Genomic DNA, 24,398 nt, shown 5'->3' on the forward strand with positions numbered 1-24,398 from the left:
TGGCTTACACTGAAATACATCTGTGGAAGGCAGGTAGACATACCAGGGGTCCCCCTTCATTTAAGGGTTGCTGAGGTCAAAAACAAGTTCCCCTTTGTAGTTGCACAAAAATCCAAGAGTTAGAGCAGAAGTTTAATGAGTTCAGAATCAGCTTGAAAGAAATTCAAGTAGGAGTACAGGAAATTTGTGCAAACATATATATGGGTGTAAACATACCGTTTTAGCAAGAGTCAGTCAAATCTGCTGTGTAGATCTGACATATTAGGTTTAAGGGCAGCATTAAAAATGTTAGTTAATTAAATGTATGGGTACCCCCACATACTCTTAAGTTAAGGTGGGATAGAGACACCATAAAACTGCCTGTTATTGAAAGCTGCTAGTAAGAGAGAGAGAGAGAGACACACACACACACACACACACACACACACACACACACACACACAACCCCTAGAAAGCCAAGCGATTTGTTAGGTCAGAGGCCTCTCCTTTGTGGGGCCGCTCAGGAGCTTTTGTGCTGCTGAGGGCCAGGAATGTTGGAGCTGACGAGGGGCCTCACCACAGGGGGTACACAGGGATTACAAGCAACCTGGGACTCTGCCTCTTTCTGCCTCTGCTGCTGGTCTTGTGTGCGTGTATGAGAGTGTGTGTGTGTGTGTGTGTGTGTGTGTGTGTGTGTTAATTTGGGGCTGATTAAGAAACCACAATACTTGTTGAGTATTGACAGAAGAGTATAATTTGGACTTGAATACTTTGTCAGATTAAAGTCTTGCTTGTTCAAATACGTACTGAATCTTCTTAATTTTGTTATGTATTTTATTTGGTTGTAGTGCATCAAGACAAAATGAATCACTTTTCAATGCAAGATACTGAAAAAAACTGACTAAGTGAATACACTAAAAGTCCTCACATGTTGAAATGTAAACATGGCTGTCGATTCCCTGATTATGAAACTGACCAAAATACCTTCCACACTAAGAAAGAAGCAGTGGCTGATGAACTACCCCCTTGGTACGCTAACGACTTTGGATGCACAGTAGACCCTCATTAACTCTTAACTTTACTGTGAATGGAGGAATCAGCCAAGTTTTCACATTGATAAATGCCACAGCATGGGTAGGTGTTGAACCTCAATACTGACTGAATGCTAACTGCAATGTGTCCATCTCATCAAGTATCAAGTACCAAAACAAAGTCAGTATCGATACTTCAAATGACACCCAGCCTGATCCAGGAAATTCAACACAAAAGCAACGTCAGACTCTTCTTTTTCCTCATATTTCATCAACTGTAAACAGCAATAAGCAAACTATGAAACTGCACATAGCAGCCACAATCTGGTAATGGGATGGGTAGAGTTTTGACAAAAATGGCTGGTTTCTCTGCTTTTCTCAGTGGGGTAAGGCAGGGTTCTGTTTCCTCTGACATCCTCAGTGACCATTCATTTGATGTTTCAATGAAATAGTGCAAAACAGCAGCCATGTTCATACCTGGCAATGACATGCGTCTTAGGTAATCTGATCTCAAGCTCTAAGTATGTCAGTTCACGTCTGTCAGATGTGCCCACTTGTGATCAAATGTCACTTTCCTGCTCTATATGCAAATAAACCTGTACATCATATCCATTTGCAAAGACCAAACTGTTGATCTGTTGTCAATGTGTTTGTTAGAGAAAGAAGACCTTTTAACACAGAGATCATGCAATATTGTTGTTAAGAAGATGCTTTAATAACTGCCTTTGCTTGTGTACAGTAAACCACACAAGGCCGATGTAATGCCGTGCTGGTGTGTGGATTTATACAGCATGCCAACATCGCAGAATCAGAGGTGTGATGTGTAATACAGCCTTAGCATCAGTCAGTGTCTTTTCTGCTGTGCTGGCTCCCCTTTGACACAGACATCGATTTGGCTCTGTGACTAATTCCGCTGCCGGCTTAAACATGGGGCACTGATGAAATCACTCCTGTAGCTGCATGTAAACAGGAATGTAAAAATATTCTAAGGGCCTTCATGACACAAAAAAGAAATGTTTAAAGACAGCACTGGAGCACTGGCAGAGGTGGTGCTTTAACAGTGCTGTCCATCCATACAAGCTGAAAAATAGGTCATTATTTTAATAAAGCTGAGTTAATTCTGCCCATACTGTGAGACTTTCATAGAATGCCACTTTACAGAATGTAGGCCATTGCAGAGCTACTGCGGATAAATCTACATGCACACGTACATCTACATGCTCCTCTTGCTTTGCTCATAGTGATATGTCACCCCCCTTCTGGACCTAATTTTTATAATTTATATTATAATTATAATTTCATCAACTCAACTTGACCAGACTTGCGATGAAATGGACAAAACTTTGCAGATATACCTCTAAAACTGTGTTTATCTGCAAAAACAGGAACAGGCAAATACATTATCAGATTTACACATGGTTTAGTTTTACCGGTCACTCAAATATTGCAGAAATGCACACAGTGCTTCACAATACAGAATCAAATAATTAAAAAAATATAAATAAAAATAAAAAACATTACCACTGGAATGAAAGGATGCCTCCAATGTAAAGAAAAATAACGGCTAAAAATGGCTACACAACAGTTATGGATCAAGATGTAAGACAAGACACCAAATCACCTACACATGTCACCTACTCCCACCAGAGTGAGGTCTCTGACTGCACAAATTAAAGACAAGCAAAAAGTAAAGCCATATTTCAAATAATTTCATTTGTAATTTAATTACTGTTAACGACAAATAGACAATAAGAAGTAATGACCATCGATGGGATCCCCTTTTCCTTGGTCCTGTGACCATTTAGCTGACCACTTGGTGTGGATATCTGAGCCTCTACAAAGAGGAGATTAAAAGTCTGTATTGTCATTGCTACACTAAGGCCGTGTATGCAAGCTGTGTGTGTGTGTGTGAGTGTGAGAGAGAGAGAGAGAGAGAGAGAGAGAGAGAGAGAGAGAGAGCACATGTCCTGCTGAGACCCAGCTGTGTCTGCAATTAGCAGGAGGCATGGAATGGTGATTGCTGGTGCGGCAACACTAATGCCAAGTGACAGGCTTCCTTGTGAAGGAGAAGGAAGGCTGCTGAGTGCCATAAAGCAACACTACTTTTTCTTTCAAACACACATTCTTACATTGGTGTACATACAAAACCCACATATGCACACTCACACACACAGAGAAACAAATGGGGATAAGGTTGGTGGGTTAGAGGGGCTTTAAATCTGACTGCAAGACATTCTGCAGTTTGGACAAAGGGTTTGACTAATCCTACCTGCTCTGCTTGTCAGACTCCACTGCTGGCTATTCTAGTTCTGCTCACCAGCTCAGCAGAGAGGCTCATTGATGACAACACTCGATTACCATAACTCACACACCCATTTTCTTAGCAATTTGCTGAAGTAAATTCCTTTTTGCTCAAATTTTGAATGTACAAGCATTTTGCTGGATATTCATAATGTAAGTACAAATGATTAAAGGGTGAAAATTTAGGGAGGTTCATGCTCTGATTAGTCTTTTTTCCTCTTTTTTTGTGAACCAAGAAAGGGGAAAATATGAACAAATAAATGAATGAATGATGGAATGAATAAAACTCAATGTGCAATGTGCTGACTGTATGACCAAAATGTCCCCTGTTCAAGTTCATCCAGGGACTGGTTGCATGTCATCCTGCCTCTTTCTACCATCATTTCCCATTAGACATGTATCCCATGAAGGCAAAGCTGTCCAAAAATGACTTAACCTTTGTGCTGCAGTGGACTCTTAAATCAATGTGAACATTTATGTAATGAATTGCATGTCTGTTCCCTTGTTTCCTGTCCTATAAAGGTGAAAATGCACCTCAAAAAAGAGCTCAGGTTTCCACATCACCATGTTGCTGCAATACACAACAAAAACAAATACACCCAGTTGACTCATCTGAGTCTGACTGCCAAAGCCCCATCTGAACTTCACCTAGGTCAGACGACCACACGTCAAAAGACCACACTTAAAGGCATGATGAAAAGCTTGCTGTCAGAGGCTACGTCCACACTAATACATTTTTTAAAACATATTAGTGTGGAAGTAGCCAGAGTCTGCTTTTGTCTGTATCCCACTGCCACTTTCACACCTCTGCACAGCTGGCCAGTAAAGTAATGTAGGCTTAAGTGTCTGATTGTCCCTTTCAGCCACCCCCCCTTCTATTATGCCATCATAATGGAGGGTTTCAGATGTTGTTAGACATTTCAACAAGCTCTTGTTTAAGGCACACTGAGGCCTTTAGGGAAGGGATCATGTTATAGCCAGTATGGGGAGGAAAATAATTACTTTTTACATACTGTATTAGTAAGCAAGTGTAAAGGGAACTCTGTTTGACACATGCTCATGTTTTCAAATGTACCTGCCTTAGTGTGGACAGACAAGAAAAAGGGCTTTTCATAGAAGCTGAATAGGCTCTGCATCTTGTGCTGGATATTGTCATCCTCTGACTCTCTCTTTCTCTCTCTCTGTTCCTCTGTTTTCATTCAAGGAAGTGGGTATGTTAGAGGAGGTAGAAGGAGCATAGGGGCTCTGAAAGTAGGACTAAAGTAAAGTCTTGGGCTCAACGGGCTTGTAGCTCTCAAACTGTTTTGATTGTGTGTGTGACACAAAAGGTGAACCGCAGCTGACCATTGACCGCAGTCTGAGCACAGCTGGGACAGCCACAAAACAGGCTCAGTGGGCATTTTCGGCCAGACAGCTGGCTATGGAAGGAGTGCTGAGGAACAGGATGGCAGTCAAACCCCAGTGTAGCATCACAGGAGAAAGGTAAATGTTTATCTCAGGTCTGGGTTTCTTTTCAGGACGGCAAGCTAGGTCTCTCACGAAAAACCCATCTACCAGTAAGTGTCAGTTCAATGAACAAGAGAGACTAAATAAGGAGCAACTTTACAAAAACACGGTGGTTTGGAGAAGGGATGGGTGTATATTTGGGGCAGTGGGTGCAGGGGGTTGGGGACTCATGTTGTGAGGAACTAAACAGTTGGAATTACGGTCAGCGACCAGTCATTGAGTAAACATACAATGAGCGACAGAAAGGCTCTGTGGTGGACAATAAAAAAAGAAAAAAAGCCGCCAGCTTCAGGCCCTGAGAAAAGTGAGCCATTCTACTTACAAAGAGCCGCTTAGGGGTGGATTGAGGGAAGGAAAAAGAGGGCTAAAACACTTGTGGGCTCAGGGAACTCTATAGGGGGAGTGAAAATGGAATAAGCCAGCAAGCACTTGAGGGTCCCGCCGAGCACCTGAATGGGATAGAGGGGTGGAGCACCAGAGGGGGGTCTGCAGAAGGTGAATGGCCTTCTTTTTGGGTCCAATTTGTCTCTTTTCACCCCGCTCGCCCTGCTCCGGCTCTGACAGATGTACAAAGAGGGAGCGGCACTGGGCCACTCATCCACATACGCCCGTGAGCAGCTGTCACTTTTGTCAGACAAGTTAATCAAGCAAATGCCACCGTACCTTCCTTTTTAACAAGGAGGAGGGAAACAGGGATGGAAGGGGGCTGTAAAAGGGTGATAGAGACCCTAGAGATGACATGTGTGTCCTCGATCAATTCACCCTGCCGGCCCTCATCAATAAACCAGCGGGACCTGACAAAGGAGAAGTCTCCATTAAACTTGTATTTCCCTCCTCTCGGGATGATCGTGGCTTTAGTGTCCTTAGCTGTTTCCTCCAAGCAACAAGGCACTGGGAATGCTCATAGAGGATTTAGACCCAAAAGAAATGAAGCAGGGAAACAAAATGCTCGCTCTCAGTAATTATTAAGGACTCTAAGCTGCTTACAGACTTCATTAAACGGAAGTGAAACCTTTTCAGAGCATGTTTTGAACAGTCACCCACAATCTAACCTATCCTGCTTGGCTGGCCTTTTTTTTTTTTTTTTTTATCATTGTGACCTATGACTGTTTTTTCCTTCTTGTTGGCTCTTTAATCCTTTTGCAGTTATTTTGCATCAACCTAAAAGAGATTACTGGCATGAAAAACAACAAGAGGACATCAATGCTGTGTTGCAGTCATATTGTTGTAGGTGACGGGTAAAGGACATTTGGTCATTATCTTTCAGAAACAGCAAACTGATCTGACAGACCAAATCCTACAGCAAAACAATACAGAGAAAAAAATGCGGCTTCAATCCTGCTTGATATAGTGAGTTATAGTTTTCTTACTAAGTATAAATAAGAATGACAAAAAAATATCATATCTAGTTTTGCAAGGTAATATATTAATGTATCATTCATTGTCTATGAAGGTGATATATCATTGGATTTTTGTCTTTCATTGGAACTATATCATGATATCATGTTTTATATCATATTGACAAAAGTAAGTATTGTGAGTCAGACCATTGTGTATGTGTGATGATATCAGATTCTTCTAAATATCATTATACTGATTTCAATCATAATACTCAGACTAAAAAAAGAAAACATTATTGGTGATTTGATCATGAAATGTATTTGTAAACTTTTAAAATTTTCCAGCATCATATGTTTATTTATTACCTTCTGGTCATGAAGATGTTTTCATTATGAAAAACTGGTCTTGTTTATTATTCAATCTCTTTATTATTCAGTCTTACATAGTCATTCGGCTGAGGCGAGTTAAGTTTGCGTGTTGACTGAGCTCAGTGTTGATTAAATTGTTCACTTGCCATGGCTGTGGGGCCAGCAGTTCGTGACCGGAGCCGGCAAAGTGGTGAAGTGTCCCCGGACAGCCAAGTGGTATGACGGCAGCTCCATCACTCACTAGTCTACTGGCATTCTCTGTCAGCAATACATCTCCCCACACACACACCCGCCTAAACCAAAGTACAGTGATGGCGACTGAAAACAATCTCAAATCCCCCAATCAAGCAGCTGAATCTGACCCCTGCCCTCACTCTGCTCCGTCACAGTCGTTCAGCAGTTGGTAAGCAGAAGCAGCCACGATTAAAAAAGCGCTTTAACTTTCGTCACACAGAAGTGCAATTTTGCCACGCTTATGAATCTGATAACTACCCAAGGTCAACGGAAATACTTCAAATCAATCAATGAGCGGCCCTAATCCCCTCTGGGCAAAGGCAGATTAAGTGTATAATTGACCTGCGTAATCCCAGTTTCTCCAGTGACTCTAGTTCCGCGGGAGTGGGGGGTGGTGAGGGTGGTGGTGGTGGTGGGGTGTTTGTGTGTGATTGTGAGTTGGTGGGGTGGGGTGGGGTAGGAGGCCTACTGGTTCTACAGCGCCATCCTGGTCTTTACCCTCCTGCTCTCTTTGTGGTGTATCAGTGCAGGGCTGGATTTGGCTGAGGCTAAAGACATGGCTTTTTTTAATCAGTGATCCCCGGGCTGTGCCGTGCTAAGCCCCCCCCCCCAGTATCATTTAAGCACATCTGTTTTAATCCAGGCCTCTTCAGCCACTCTTTCAAGAACTAAACCAGGGAGAGGAGGGAGGAAGGGTGTAGGGGGACCAAATTAATTTCTCCCTGTACCCTGAACACACACACATACACACACAAGTTTGAGCAGCTATCCCTGTTAGGACATTGCGCTGACTTCCATTCATTGTGGACAGTCTAACCCTAACCTTAACTACTTCAGAAACTACATTTTGCCTCATCAGGACCCAGCTTTGGACACCATGGGGACTACTGGTCCCTTTTTATACCAGAAAAGGTCCCAAAGAGGTAACAAAAACACACACATTCACACACATCTCATCATCCATAACAAAATGTTAAACTAATGTTCCTGGTCATTTTCAGTGAATTTGTGTGGTGGCCAAAAGACTGTAATGTTCTGAAACTTAATAAAACACAAGCAGTTATACCAAACAAAAAAAGTAAATAAAGATATCTACTACAGAAATAATGACATAATATTTGATATTGTGATTTGACAAAACTGACAAAATACTGTATATGCAGCATGAAGAACTGTGCTGCAAATAAAGAAAATAAGTAATAAGAAAACAAGCAATAACGAAACACTGTAAGTTGTATCAATACACCATGTGTGAGATGTCCGCTGACTGCACTATACGCTATAGAATACTTCTCTGACTGAAGCACAAACATAAACATTACAAGTTATGTGTTCACCAAGGTCACTATAGAGACCACCAATCTATCTTTCCCCAGTTATCTGGGTCTAGGTGGTAGTAGCAACAACTTAAGCATGGTAGCACATGCAACTGTCTAGCTCCCAGCTCCTAAAGCATTCCCAGGTCAGATAGTAATATAATGTAATCCCTCCAGTGTGTCCTGGGTCTGCTACAGTATTTCCATCCAGTTGGATGTGACCAGAACGCCTCCAGAGGAGATAGTGAGGAGGATAACACATCCAAACGACATGAGTCTGGCTTTTGTCAAAGTGAATTTGCAGAGGTTCATTTCAAGAACTTCCCGGTCTCAAGGATGAACCAAGACAGCCTTCAAGGCAAGACCCTGCATGGCGCAGCCCAGTGCCAACTGAGAAAACATTTTATTTCCTGTTGATGATGAGGACAAAGTTGTCACTCATTTACTCTCACATAGTTGTAGAACTAAAGGACAAGATGGCTTGAAGTAATGGGCTTGGCAACCCCTACTTCCAGGGGCAAAATACACACCTGTGGACTTAATGGACAAACTTCCATGACCCTCTCCAGTACTGTAGCAAGGATAAAGAGCTGGTTCCACAAAATGAATGGAATCTGCTTTGCTCCTCCTGAATCTAAGGTTTGATGACTGACCAGAGTATCCTTTCCAGCACCTTGGCATAACGGTGTCCTAAGGATACTGAGCAGTATTACACCTTGATAATAAGAGCACATGTCCTGGTCTCCCACCCTTGTCTGCCAGTCCACAAGCACTGCCCAAACCTCCATCACTGTTTCATATTTATGTAATAATGTGAGAGAAAGATAGCACAGCTCAATGATATCCCCTAAACTGACTAAAACCACTGAACAGCCAAAACACTGTGAGCAGCACAAACATTTTTTGCTCAATTTTCCCTACAATGCAAAAGTAGCATTTAACATGTGCCTGCTATAGAGAGCATAGGGGAGAATGCTGTTTTAGCGTGGATGCTTAATGTTTTAAATTATGTTTAATTTTCTTCTGGTTAATATGGACATGATCTGAGGTAGTCACAGATCGAAAAATAAAAGCAAGTTCACAGCAGCCACTCTTCTGCAGGGGATTTCCATGCAAGTTTAATCATGATGCAACAGACACCTGCCTTCAGAGCAAGTTGTACATCAGCAACAGCAGAAAATACAATTTCAAAACAATTCCATGATTGGATTGCTGATCAGGATTGTGGTTAGTAAAATGACATAAAGTAAGTATAGTAAATCTAATTTAAACACCAAAAAGTAACACATTCTATGCTTGTGTAGGAGAAAAAATAACGTGGAAACTTTTTTCCCCTGTAAGATTGGACAGAGAAGTGGGTCAAATATCAGTTAAAAGTGTCCTGCTCTTAAAAGCCCCCCTACCCACAAATCTATGTCAGAACATGGGTATTAGCTCTGGTTAATATGTCTCAGATTATGATTCATTTCTTGAGATGCTGTTGTTTGTTTATCATTATGAGCATTAGACCACATATGGGCCTGTCTGCTGTCACTCTAGACATAAAATTGTGAGTGTTGACACATATCTAGAAATTAAGAGGCTAGTAGTGAAATAATCTGCTTACTGTGGCTGATATTAGAGGGCGTCTTGAGATAAATGCATGTCATAACCCCAATTAAAATGACATATAACCTTTGGCTTACTGTCTCTGAAAGAAATCACAGCCAAAGAGGTTAAGAAACCTAGATTACTTGAAAGCACGTGTCTCCACAAGTGTCTCCACTAAGCCTGCGTTCTATCTCCTACCTCTCTCCTACTAAACACACTCTGCTGTATATCTTCAGATTTGGCAGAGATGTGTGAAAAAAACACACTTAAGCTTGACTTGATGGGTTGATGTGATTTGAAATGTAATCTCTTTACAGTCAACTATTATGGCACTGGGATATTTGATGGTATTCTTTAATTCTACATTATGGCCCATTGAAAGATTTCAAGACTTTAATCTTGTCAACCAGCATAAAAATGTGTCCTGGTGGGTCACCAAAAGATCATAAAATGTCTTTTTAGTATTGACAAAGTAAAATGGATTATATAAATCTGATTGAAAATTGTTTTTCAAGCACTTTGTTGTCGTCAAAGTATTTTTTTTTTTTGCTCTGCTTTTTTCTTGATTTCTCCTTTTTCAGTTTTTTTTTCTTTTTAATTGAATTCTAGAAAATTCTTGAAATTAACAGGTCAAGGAGGTAATCTCAATTCATGACAATTTTTTTGTACTTGGATTTCCATGAGTAAATAATAGATAACATGCCTTGATGAGATGGAAACAAAAGTCTAAGACAAAGTTATGGTGGAATGCCGTTTTAGTAGAGGACCTAATGCAAAATGTTGTAATCCTCACCAGGGAAACAGATATTATAAATGAAGTCAGCAGTCCACCAAGGGAGGGGAGGGGCCACCTAACAAAGCACAGATTAAGAGGAGTCCATGCTGACCTTATTTTACTTTAAGAGGACGACACCTCTCAAACCCAACACACACACACACACACACACACACACACACACACACACACACACACATACACACTGGGGTATCTGCTTTGGTGGCCTGTAACACTCTAATTTGTCGGGGGCTCATGAACATCTGCTTTTGTCTGATCACTGCTCCTACAGTGTTTACATTAGTGTGTTCTTCCACAGTGCCACAATGACAGTTTTTTTTTCAAATAATATAAAAGAGAAAATAGTGAAAACTTCTTGTGTACAGGTAAAAATCAAACATCTGTGGAATCAAACTTTTACCCCCTTGATGACCATAAATAAAAAGCTTATAATCCAAGAGTAGGTTTCAAAGGGTCCCACTAACCCATAATGTCTAACACACGGACAACCTTTAGTCAGATGAGATTTTTTCGACTTAGTGTGTCAACAACTACAGTACTAGCTTTTTTTGTCTTTGACATCACAACAATTTAAAGTACCTGCACGTTACAGCTCTGTTCATTTTAAATATTTATGAATTGCTAAGTTATTTTCATTATAAATATTTCAAAGATTACATTGTAAGCAGAAAAGAGTTGGCATATTAAGACAACACATCAAAGTGGAGACTGTTGCCCCTCCTGCATCAAAATCCTTGTGTAATGACAAATAAGCAACAATTTCTGAATGTGCTTTTTTACTATACCAGTTTCTTATGCCATATTCACAAACAGGACAGGATAACTGGTTGTACTATGTAGGACTACATCAAAATGGATACTGTAACAAACAAGCATAAAAACACAGTTAAACACACCCTCAAGGCCCCAGAACCATCAGTCAGTGTGTAATTCCTGTTATTCGCCAGCAAAACATAAAATAAAGTTTCAGCTGTAATCCCCTTTAGATGTCAGGATCAGCAGGATTGATCATCTAATTCAATGATTCATCAGTCCACCATGGATCAACACAGTAGATTCATCAACATGCTCTATCAACACAAGTGAATTGCTTATTATCATTCATGTGAATAGTCAAATTTTTTATCCATGGACCAAAATTGTCAATATGTCAAACTTTAGTTTCATCTGCCTGAGTGATATTTATGATGTTGTACACAGCCTGATATGCTTTTGATTAGTTATATGAAAGTTATTTATTAAATTAGTTATTATTATATGAAAGAGACTCATTTCTGATGATAATATGTTAGCTGTCAGCTGGGGGCCAACTCAGTGCCAAGATGTTTGGGCCCACTTCCATGGCTTCCTCAAATGTCAATATATCATAGTGTATCCACTATGGTTTGATGGAAGAAAAATGAGACACACTGCAGTTTAAAGGGCATGCAACTGAAAATGACTTAAGAATGATAAAAATCAGACATAGACAATCAACTCTCTTAGCTCTGAGCTAAGTCGATACTGATGCACCATTTGTGAGTAGAAACCCTTAACCAGATTAAACAAAGAAAGGAGAGAAAGAAAGAGAGAGAGAGAGAAAAAGATTTTTTTTTTTTTTTTAAAAAAAGGTGGAGTGACAAGAAAAGCACAACAGAGCTGCAGAGAGCAGCCAGAGACACCTTCATCGGCCTCTGAGACGCCGCGGGGAGAACTGATATGGAATGACAACAAAGAGAAGCCAGGGTGAGATGAATCCCGGCAGAAATGCTCTTGTGGAGGAAAAGAGGATACATGGCAAGGCAACGGGTCAAGATGCAGCAACAAACAGCAAACATCCAGCACCGGACACCTCTCTGTCACCCTCTGTCAGGACGAACACAGAGGAAGAGGATAGGAGACGGATTACACCTCAAGGCCTCGATTCAACACAAAGGCATGAACAGATAGATGAAACTGTGTACACATTTAGATTGTTCAGTCTGCAGAGAACATGCGCACACATTCAGGATGAAGAGGTGATAGTTTGATCAGCTGTATAGGATTACACAATCTGGATGATGTCCCTGTCAGTGTTCTCCACTGTGGTTTTACCTCTCTGTTGTTTCAGTGTGTCAACCCTTCAGCCCTCCTTAAAATACAAATGATTAAAGCTGCAGCTAATTAAAATTTATTAAAGCTGATTAAGCCATTGGTTACTTTTTAACTATCCCATTTTAAGGATTATTCTGTTTTATTTCCACTTGGGTCTTGTTCACATTATCCACCATGTTCACCACTGAGATCTGCTAACACAGTGACATCACCACACTGAAGTCTGACAATACGATTATACAGGCTGTAAACAAATCAACAATCCAGATTGTCTAAATCACCTTATTTGGAGATGAAACTGAGGTGAAATTAATGCTTCAAACAGAAGTGCATTAAGAAATAAATGAAGGAAAACACAGCTCAGCAATTGAAAAGAGACAGCCTTCTGTGCAGGCCCTGGATAAAGCTAATTCCAGACGTCCAACAAGAGGAGATGAAGGCATGTATGACTTTTTCATGATCTGTCAAGTTTGGAAAGAACTTGATTCTGAAGAAAGATTCTGAGTTGGAAAAAACATGTTTGTGCAATCATTCTCTCTTGGAGATCAGAGACTATCCCCAGTAATCTTTTATTCCAGATTACTGTACAGACAGCATCCCTACTGGGTAGTAGTGTGTCCCCCAGGAAACTATTTAGCCACAGGGGTTAGCCAGGCAGATTTTGACACATCTACTAGATGACAGCCTCAATTATGTGGAAATCTTTAACCACAAAAAAGTAGAGGCCTGACATGAGAGTGAAGCACTGAGTACTATGTAGTGGATTGTTACAGGATCTGGTTGTATGTAATGTTAAGCTTTATGCTCTGTGTGTGCTGTTGCTCAGTTGGCTGGCTGGCTGGAAACTTACACACAGGACTTTCAGTCAGAGCTGATATCAGTTCTATCAACTGAGATCCTTTGGGGCAACACACACACAAGAAGTCTGTGACATGCGTCAAAACATCTGCAGCAATTGTTTTCTATGTAAAGTAAACATAAGTAAGTATGGCTAGTGTGTGTTGCACTGTGTACCAACTTATGACAAAAAGACTGAGCTATCCCTTAAATGTGCCAGCTCTTTATTCTCAGTCTAAACCACAACTCGCTAACCTCAGTTAATGCTTTTTCTAAAAGTAGCTGATGAGATGACCTGTTTGTAAGTCCTGAAAAAGAAAATGTGGACAGAATCTGTGGTGGGTGGCTGTCTGTAAACATGGAGCTAAGCCATCTTACAAAGTGATCTTTTGTGCCTCCTTTTCAGTTGATTAACTGTTGTTTGCTGACTCAGAAAGAGAGCGCACTGCTAAGGATAATCCCTCCTCAAGATCAGCACATACACCGCACAGAAACACCATGAGACAAAGGAGCAAACGGAGAAGAGGATAGAAGATTGTGGCATACAAACACAAGAGTCTAACTTTGAAAAGAGAAGCACAGAGCTGCGGCTCAATATGCAACTCATCCTGCTGCGGGGATTGTTTTAACACATTTTGGGGAGAAAACATCCAGTTTGACCTAAGAGGAGGCTAAGCAGTGAGGCTTAGAGATTTACTGATTGTTTTGGTGTTACTTGACCTCATCTCACATAATGGAGGCAAACAGTGTCATGGGTCCGTTTTGCAAGTTGATTACAGCTTGGGTTGATTACAGTTTGTCAGCTGTGGAGATGGGACACTAATGCACCAGTACAGTCAGTTTCACAAAGTGACTCACATAGACCCAAAAAGACATGAATCTACATGAGATGTTGACAGACAGAGGCACAGGGAAATACTACTGACATTATTAGTCAGCTGTTCCATCATAACACACCCAGTTATATTTTACAATATCACAATGATCCCAAAAAATCAACAATATTTGTTAAAAAAAAAAAAGTAATTCATTATAAAATACATTTGTACTATTGTGGGAAATTTAAGTTGTTGTTTGATGGTGACTGCTGCTCCTGCTGCTTTGAGGCTATTTGCATTTTGCGATCTAGATTCACTCATTACAGCCTCTTTCTATTTATCTCTCTCTCTCTCTCCAGAGACACGTTCAATCTGAAAAGAGTGTGCACAGCCTTGCTACGTTTTACAGGTTGAACAACATGTTTCCTCCTAACGGTGTGAAACAGTGTGCAACAGGCTCTCAGGTATGTTCTCTCTCTTTTGACGAGTGCGTCAGAGGTGTCACCCAATCAGCAGCCAAGTGTACAAAATAATTTTATCTGCTATTCTGTTGTTGTGCCTTTAACATAAATGTGGACAGCAATCCAGTTGTTTTAAATATGCTGTATGAATAAACCTAATTTGATTTGCCTTGCTAAAAATGCAAGGAGCATGCATAACACAACACCACCATTTCTGTTTAAATACATTTGCTGCTACGTTTTGTTGGGGCTGAACTGCCCCAGTTGCCAGCATTGAGAGGCCCATTAGAGTTGGTTGGCTACACCAGAAGAGGCAGTGGCCTAAGGATATAACTTTTTTGTTGCTGAGCTGCCAGAACACCTTCCACATGGCCTTCACTTTAGATTAGTTTGCTTTTGTATTATTTTCCATCACTTCTACCACCCATGCTTCAATCATCCACACACACTTCACACCACTGATACCAGTGTGTGTACGACAACAGTGTGGCAGGCTGTAAACTTTCCAGACCGAGTCTTGTCTTAAAATGAGTGAACCACAAAGCTAACTGGGGTGAAAGCAGAGACAGGTGATGGAAATGGAGGGCAGCACAAGGCAGAGCAGCAAGACTTGTTTATGTCAGTTCCAGAGTCTGACTGACAGTGTCAGCAGCCCGACAGGAGAGAGACAGGTAGGATTTCATAACTGAGCTATAACCAAGAAGGCAATGTCATGTTGTAATATCCCAGATGATGAATAAAGACATTTAAATGTGAGTTTATAGGGTAAAACATGAGTCATACACAGGAATGTGCAGCTAAGCCAAACTGACACTGCATGTGTGGTGGAGTAAATGAAATTAATAAGGTGTATTAAGGAAGACATCTGTCTGTCTGTCTTGAGTGTTCATAATAACAAATAAATAAATAATAGATAAGATAGGCATACAGCAATGAACATGCTCTGACATCTTTATTTACTTTGGTTTAATCCATTTAAATTCTATTTTATATTATCTTTTTCTTTTGCCATGTGTTCCTTTCATATGTCTTTCAGTTGACATGTTGTTGAAAGAATGCAAACTCTGGTGAAAACAATTTACTAATATTGTAAACTGTGTGATGCATTTTAGAAGATCTACCACTCCATAGAGAAGTGAAAAATGTAAAATAAAATAAAATGAATCATAAACAAAATATTATGAGAGTTTCTTTTAACTATCTTTGGCTGTTGTTGTTGTGTCATTTAGATTTAAGTACACTGAGTAGATTTCAGTCAGTTATCACCTGGGTGCAATCATTTGACTTTGTCTCATTCTACTGATAGGAGTGACTTGGGTTCGTTTTTATCTCCTCCTACAAAAGATCACAGGTGGAGTGAATGAAACCATGTGTTACTAAGTCCCCCTTTGGTGAAGGAGAAGGTGCTATGGCTTACTTACATCAAATAATCTCTCTATGTACACCTCCTCATTGACCTTCTCTCGCAGCATGTCCTGGGAATGGCGAACAAACGTTACATAACCGTCAGCCACATCCATTCCTGGCTTCTGCAAGGGACAGGGAAAAAGAGAAAATGCCATATGCTGAGACAACTGGTAAAGTGTTCAAGTATTATTTCATCCAGTGTTCATTTTAAAACTAATATCTGCATCAACAAAACTTATTGCATATAAGTTGGATCACTTTATTCAAAGAGGATAAAGTTGACCACTAAATAAGCAGCTAGTCAGTACAACCTCATAGTTTAAACTATATTTTGGATCATAAACCCCACATTTTCAAAGATACCAAATACATCAGGCTGGATTTTGAGGAGTATAAGAAATGTAGAATATATGGTGCAATGGTACAACCATAAAAATCACAGAGTACTGAGTTTGGATATTTTACTCAGTGTTAAGACCATATAGCTTCAATTAGGAGCTAAAACGAGCTGATACAGAAAATATATAATAATGTCAGACAGGTTTTTTTTTTCCCCGCTAGCTTCAAATCTACTGAAATGGATGTTAAATGCTTAATATCATGTTTCATCCTGATTAGTAACTAACTAACAAGAAATGCAGGGGGATTTGTAAAAATGTTTATTTGCATTTTTTTTTTCATATTGTTGAGATAGTATAAAAGTTAGTGGCCACAAGTTGAATATAGTGCTTTATACTATAAGATTTTTTTTTAATACTACCTTTTAGAACACTCACAATTTAATTAACAAGACAAGACTTTTAAAAAAGAATATCATGTCCAAAAGCATCAAATTGTTTCCTAAAAACACTGTTAATGGTATCTATACGGCAGTGTAATTTGAGCAAAGCAAATATATAGCAAACTAGCACAGTATAGATACATTAGATAACAAATGTATTATAAATAATTTAAGTGGAATCCATCTGTATTAACAATCTAAAATGTTCAGTTATCATGGTGAGAAAAGTAATGTTTGTATCTCCAAAGAAGTGTTTCATTTACAAGGACGCAGACTTGAGGCTTCAAGGCAGTTATGTTCTTCCGTCAGCTCTTGTCAAAGAGTTGAGCTTGGCTGAGGACCAACCCTCACAGTCTGGGCATGTGAAAAGTGAACAGGGGCACTGGAGACACTCAGTTGGGTTTAATAGGGAGAGCAGATTGTTAGGAGGCCTGCCATTCTGAGGTCTAAAATATTCACTGAGGACAATGCATTTGTAAACGGCACCTGAGTTGTCTTTTTTACATCAATATATCTTACCAGTATTAAGAAAACACACTGTTAAAACCCTTTTGTCTCCATTTCTCTCTCTTTTCTCCATCTCACATGGATTCCAAAACTCATCCAAAGAAGTCATCGCTACTAAACTTAGTTAACACATCTGCAATGGCACTTACAATGTGTAAATTAGTGTCTTTTTCACCACTGAAACTCTAATTTTGGACATTAAGGACATAATTAGCGTACTGGGCTGGAAACTGCGACCCCTGCCAGCGTACACAGTGCCTCGTCACATTCACTGACAAGGCATTAATTTGAAATTTGGCATGTTGATACGGCCGAAGTGTTGGCAGCTAATACAGATCTCATGCACACACAAACACACACACGCATCACCACCACCCTGACAGTAAAATGGGCATGTGTTGTCCAACATGGACTCACAATGTATACTGCACAGAGAGCGAGGCACGAGGCATGGCTGGCTGTCTGGCCACATGCATATGAATGGACATTTGGGGGAATGGAAACACAGGGACATTCGAACCATCTGGATTATGATATTACATGTGAAAGCATGGTCAAATATTTGTACATGCACAAGAAACACACAAAAACATGAATGCATCACAGGGAACAAAATGCCTTGATTTTAATCCTTGACACCATCTTAAAATTATCATTCAAAGATTAAAATTTAATGTCAAATACCAACATTTAACCCTTGATAAACCATGCTGTTTTTGGTTTCTCAATCAGTTTTTACATGAATGCTTAAGATGTTTAAATTTAAATGTAAGTTACATTTACTCATTCATTTATTTTATCAACATAATGAGGAAACACTTATAAAATAGGTAGAGGGGATCGTTAATCAGCAAATACTGATACTCTATTTATAGAGTATTAATTGAGGTCTAATAAATGGGTTGAAAACGTTTCCTTCCTGATAAAGCCGATTATGATTTTTTTTTTATATTCAAAACTTGCATTGTTCATATCCATGTTTACATTGTCTAGCAGTCTTCCTCTCTCCTTTTTACTGGTGCATTGTCAAGTTTCTTGGTAAGGTCTTGCTGTAAATTGGTCTATGCGTATATAAATCAATTATATAAATTAGCTTGGCGTTGGTACATCCGTTATGTCAGCTAAGTAACAAGAAACTGCACTACAGAAAATGTGTCTCCATATCAAAGTTTGTCCTCTAGAGATAAGTGACGGTTGTATTGTCCAACTGTAAGATGTCCCTTGAGACTATCCTCCTGTTTGTGTAAGCAGCTAAGGACTCGTGTACTTTTTATTGTTATAAGAAATCCAGTCATGTGAGAGCAGCAGACAACAGTCTTTTCAGTAAATGCCCCAAAATGACGAGTTTATGTTCAAGTAACAAAGCCCTCTAGTGGCCATAGTAATTATGATGGGATCAAAGGAGAAAGTCAGGTGACGTTGTTATATAGCAACTTAGTCCCCATAGGCAGGGGTTCAGGGTGGAAAACTGTGAACTTCAACATGGGAGAACATTGTTTGTTTCCTCTTTTAAAGTGATAGTCTTTGTTGTTTCTTTTAACCATGATCACGATTATTTCTTAATCTTAGCCACGTGATTATGATTGCACATGCACAAGATCCTCTAACCTTAACAAAGTACATATTTTAACCCAAAATATGATCTTTCCCTTTTCCAAGATGCTTTTGTGCTTTTACCTTAACCAGACCCTTACTCAAGGATCATAGTCATAATATAATCATAAAAGGGCAAGTTATTTATTTTCCAGAAGTAATTTTAAACATTTAATCAGTGGCATATCTCGTAGCGCGGCTGGGTGCTAACTCAAGAAATGGGTCATATTTGAGGTTAGAGACAAACGATATATATGTTCATTTAGGTTGAGGACTTGTGTCTGTCTCAGTACATACCTTTGATCGTAATTCTTCAATAGACAAATTTAAGAGGTGCTCATTAAAAAATGTTGTATGTGCAGCAATAAATCTTTTCTGGATTGTTTTAACTCTCAGACATTGATACTGGCATTAACCTGAAAAATCCTGTGATGGTCAGGCCAGTATAAAGAAGTTCCCATTGATCTGTGTCCTAGTGTGAAATTGCATCACCTGTGCACTTGCGCCCTTTGAACTCTCATGTGATACAAACAAACCCTGATTGTAAAACATTACCAGAGGTCAAAAACATTATATGCTACCTTTAATATCTGAATTTAATCTGAATACGGATACATTATTGGACAGTGACAATTGACTATAGACCTATTTACTGCTGGTATTATTTAAGACCTTTTTCTTAAGAATATGATTACTTGTAGGAATCTTTGGGAGTCTCACTATTAACTTTCAGTTCTTGCAGTCACAGTTTAATTCTGAACTGGTTCAGTTTCCGTACTCACTTCTGGCAACTAATGCGCAATTGAGCCTTTAATGGTTCTGTGTAAGGAGAAGATGAAGACATTTACACTCAAGGAATGTTTGTCTCATGGTGTACATACATACAAGGGAGTCAGAAAAAGAAGTAAGTCTCACTTACTGGTACATCCACATACTTTGAGGCAGCTTTCACCTGGACATTAAGGAGAGAGGAGTGGGTGAAAAAACAGTCAGGACTCCAGCTGTGGCAACTCTTTTCAGAACAAAAGATGCTGTGGTGGCAGTTGTATAGCCTGTAGTTTAGAGCCTACTGATCTGGCAACAGTGACTCACGGTGATTTCAGCTGCAAAAGTGCACTCGCAAATTCAATAACCTGGCTTTTGTTATACTGTGGGAAACCAGCTGAGTTGTTAAACTATTTGGTGCTGAGGACAGCTTCAAAAAAGGTCAAACTGTATGAAAATTACCATGAAAGATTAATGTGGAAAAAACAATGATGTTCAACAACAAGACCCAGCCTCTAAACGCATTGTTAATTCATCAAATAGGAGAACTATTGCTGAGGAACACATTATAACAGTGTGGTGTCTGAAGTAATTCCAGAGAAAATGAAGAATATCATCATTTTATCTAACCCTTAAGTGACAACAAAATGTCTAATCATTTTTCACCTGACTGGAAAACTTCATGCACATTAGTGTCTAAGCTATCACAAGCACAGGAAGTTGCTAAATCTAATGTTTACAACAGTTAAAAATTCTGGTGTTGCATTGTTTCCACCTCCAAATAAGCAATTCAGATAATAGGTTTTCACTGTGGACCTCTTTCAAAAAGATCTGATAATTCATGGTCACCCACTGTGCTGCACTTGAGAGTTGTAGGTATTTTAGGAAGAAAAGCCAGATAGTGTTGAATGTGCTACTTACTGTGAAAGATAGGAAGGAGGAGAAGAGCGTTCCCTCATCATATCTGGAGAGTTTGGCTAACACACTCTCTAGAATGACCACAAACTGAGAGAGAGAAGAGGAAAAAATGCTAAACAGTCTATTACAATTACAAGTGTTGTAAAAATCACTGTTATTAAAAGCCTGTGAGTAGTTGTTGAGTCTTTATTTTGTTGTAGTGCAGTTTAAACTACAGCAATATGTCAAGTTGTCCAGGTCAACTTAAAACCACGTACACTGGCCTCAGAAAATACTTTTACTTTTTGCTGGAGATTTAAATTATAAATAGACAATATTGCCATTTTTGCAAAAAAAAAAAACAAAAAACAAACTCAATTATCCATGATAAAAAAGTGAAAGTATGTGTTCAGAAATTTGTGCAAATCAATTAAAAAATAAAAAATGCAGATCTCTCATTTTCCAAAATATTCAGACTCTTTGATGTTGCCCTCCAAAATGTGGTTGGGTTCATCCTGTTTACACTAAATATCTTTGTGATGTGTCTCAAACTTGATTGGAGTCTACCTATGGAAAAATGAATTGATTTATCGTAGGTTAGAAAGACAAGCGCCTCTGCATACAAGGTCCCACAATTAACGCTGCATATCAGGAAAAAAAAAAACAGGCCATGAAGTCCAAGGAATGGACTCTGTAGACCTCCAGAATAAAACTGTGGCATTTCAAGCTGTGAGTGTCCCCAGGAGTACAGTAGCCTCCATAATTGTGAAATGGATGGAGTTTGGAGCTACCAGGAGCTACCAGCTATAGTTGGCCCTCCAGCCAAACTGAGTAACCTGGGGCAATAGTTTACCTTTCAGCACGACAGTGACCCTAAACATACGTCCAAGACAATGTTGGAGTGCCTTCAGGACAAGTCTCTGACTGTCCCTGAGTGACCCAGCCAAATCCCAGACTTAAACCCCATAGAATATCTGCAGAGACACCTGAAGATGGTGGTTTACAGACACTTCCCATCCAATCTGATGGAGCTTCAGAGGATCTGTCAGGATGGGATGGGAGGAATGGGATGGGACAAACTGCCCAAATCCAGTTGTGTACAGCTTGTAGAGACTTACCCAAGAAGACTCTTGTACAAAATGATTAACCAAAAAAAAAAAAAAAAAACAAAGATTTCCAAAAACATGCTTTCACTTTGTTAGTATGGGTAATTGGATATAGATTAGTGGGCAAAATGGCATTTTTAACCTACAACACAGTAAAGTGCAAATAGTAAAGGGGTCTGAATATATTCTACTGTGACTGTATGTCCAGTTTTGGCTATTTTCATGCTATCAGAACAGATAAATGATTACTAGCTCCTCTATCCATTGGGAAAAGTCTTCAGTATCATTCTCTTGGGACATTACTCTATAACCCTAAGTTGTTTTATGTAAGTATGTAGAGTTAATGTCTTCTCTGTGCTGAGTCATCAATCTGGACAAGGCTGTCTGTGGAGTTCAAAGTAAATACATAATTTCATTGGACATAGTTTCATTGGTTTCTTGACAGTTGTTTTGCATCCTATTGTAGCAGTTTTGCATCTCTTTCCAGTCATTTTGAGTCTATTTGTATTTGTTGTTGTTTTGAGAAACTGTATGATTTTTTTTTTTATCTATGTGTGGCCCTGCTGAGTCTCCTTGAGTCTCTTTGTAGTCATTTTTGTTCTTCCCAACAGAAAGTTCTTCCCAAGAAATGTTTGCAGTCACCCACCCATGGTTTAAATATATATTGTACTATTTTGTACCTTAGCTACCAGCAGAGTTATCATCTCCTTCACCGTCTCCTCAATTAGATTGTCAATTTGGGAATGGTATTGTCTCTAAAGAGGAAGAAAAGAAAACATGTTACTCTTCTCATCCACATTTACTAAATACATGTAGTATTTTGATCAAGTTCTGGCATTTACTAGTTTATTACTATGTATGACAAGGACAGATTTTAAGGGAAACCTGGATCATTTACAGCACTAAACCAACAGACGATGTGGCTCTGTTTATTAGGTGGTACACAACAAAGAAACAGATATTGTAATTCATTTGACAGCAGCATACAGATTATTAAACATGCAACTCCTTTACCTAAGGTTTGACTAATATGTGATTGCTGCACATCAATAGTGAATCAAACCTATTATTGATTCTTGTGGGGACAAATGTGTGCACAAAAAACCGATTTGTTAAATACTAATGTGCTTCTTTGCCATACATTTTGTATATTATTAGGCACATAAATAAAGGACAACACAACCAACTGACATTTAGACTGAGGCACTGCTTTCATTAGCCAAAATGTTCATTTGCTCCCACAAGAAAACAGCTTGTTCCCACAACATAATATCTTCTGATGAGTTGACATCTCAGTATTGCAAAATTTTTAAACCTTATTTGGGACTTTCAGGAACTCTGTAAAAGCAAACTCTGTGAAAAGAAATGGCCATGGCCCTCAGGCAATCTTTAAAATTAGAGTCACTTGGCAAATATAAATAGTGTATACTTCTTCAGTTGTACACAATAGAGATACTGTATGTAATGAATCAAACTGCATTTGACTACAACTCAGATACCATATATAATGAAAAGTCAATATCTGTCAAACCCATGAATTAAATGTTAAGGCTTTCAGCAATATACTTAAGTGTGTAAGGATTATAGGGTTAGAAGAGATGTTAAGGTGAACACCACACACATTAGGACACTATTCATTATAATGTAAAATCACTGCTAAATAGAGATGCAGATTAAAGACTTAATCATCTTTTACTTCCATTTTTTCCTTTTAAAAACCTTTTTTTTTTTTTTAAATTGCATGTAAATTATGAAGTGCTTTATAACCACCACCAAGAATCCTGAGGTTCTCAAACTAATCAGAATCCAGTGAAGGACTAGGGATAATTAGTCTTGCTAAAGTACTGCAGTCATGGAAACTCAGAGGCAGTATCACTGTGAGGAATCCTTTTGTTTAGCTTTGTAGCACCAACAGAACAGCGAAGGACTTAGCAATAATTAATTCATTGTCAGTAATTGGTATCAGTCTCAAGATTCTGTGAAATATGAGATCTCTCACTTCTACCCCATGTATATTCAATGCTATCTACACATATGCTAATGAAATCCAAACAATTCAAGTGGAGGAAGACAGACAGGGAAAACTGATGACTAATTATACATTTGGGAACTGGAGGGTGAGATTTCAATTGAATTCGTAGCCACACTTACCCAGTCTCTAACAAACTTTCACAAGACAGAGAGGAGAAAAAAAAGCAGCAGAAAAGGGGAAAGATAGAGGTGACATGGCACATGTAAAATTATGTGAATACTGCAAAAGTAAAAGACAAAGAAAGAAGGATGTATTCAAGTAAAAGGGAGAAAAATAACACATTCACACCTTTATCTGCCAATGCTACTCAAAATAGAAAAACAAGAATGAATAAACACCTTCGAAACAGAGTGACCTTTAATTGATATGAGATTTAAAAGGGAAATCATTTATGATGTGCACAGGGACTTAATAGCAATTAATGATAATTTAGGATTCATTCTTCCCAATGCAGGGTTCCAACTGCTTTTAAGATAATGAGTTTCCAGGGTATTTTCAGCACCTACCTCCTGCCCCAGGTCCACGGCACACAGCTTGGCTGACTGGGCCTTGGCATCCACCATGACGTTGAACATGGTGCAGATGGACTGCGGCACACGGAAGTCTGTGGCCCGGCTGCTCCTCTGAAGCTTGGCCTCGAATGCAGCCCGTGTCCTTTA

General features: G+C 39.3%; 2 protein-coding genes across 2 annotated transcripts in view; one reads left to right on the plus strand and one right to left on the minus strand.

The window, feature by feature from the left end:
• The window catches only part of lg12h3orf14 (linkage group 12 C3orf14 homolog), a 65,928-nt gene extending 53,326 nt beyond the window's left edge, over positions 1 to 12,602 (plus strand). Inside the window, exon 5 of the mRNA XM_051074777.1 lies at positions 12,073 to 12,602. The gene's annotated coding sequence lies outside the window, so the exon portion shown is untranslated. The remainder of the gene's footprint in view (positions 1 to 12,072) is intronic.
• The window catches only part of cadpsa (Ca2+-dependent activator protein for secretion a), a 200,178-nt gene that overhangs the window by 15,021 nt on the left and 160,759 nt on the right, over positions 1 to 24,398 (minus strand). Inside the window, 5 exon segments of the mRNA XM_051074773.1 lie at positions 16,073 to 16,180; positions 19,859 to 19,891; positions 20,626 to 20,709; positions 22,388 to 22,462; positions 24,246 to 24,393. Coding sequence (XP_050930730.1) covers positions 16,073 to 16,180; positions 19,859 to 19,891; positions 20,626 to 20,709; positions 22,388 to 22,462; positions 24,246 to 24,393 — 448 coding nt within the window.

This window comes from Lates calcarifer, linkage group LG12 (assembly GCF_001640805.2).
Source record: "Lates calcarifer isolate ASB-BC8 linkage group LG12, TLL_Latcal_v3, whole genome shotgun sequence".
NCBI lineage: Eukaryota > Metazoa > Chordata > Actinopteri > Centropomidae > Lates > Lates calcarifer.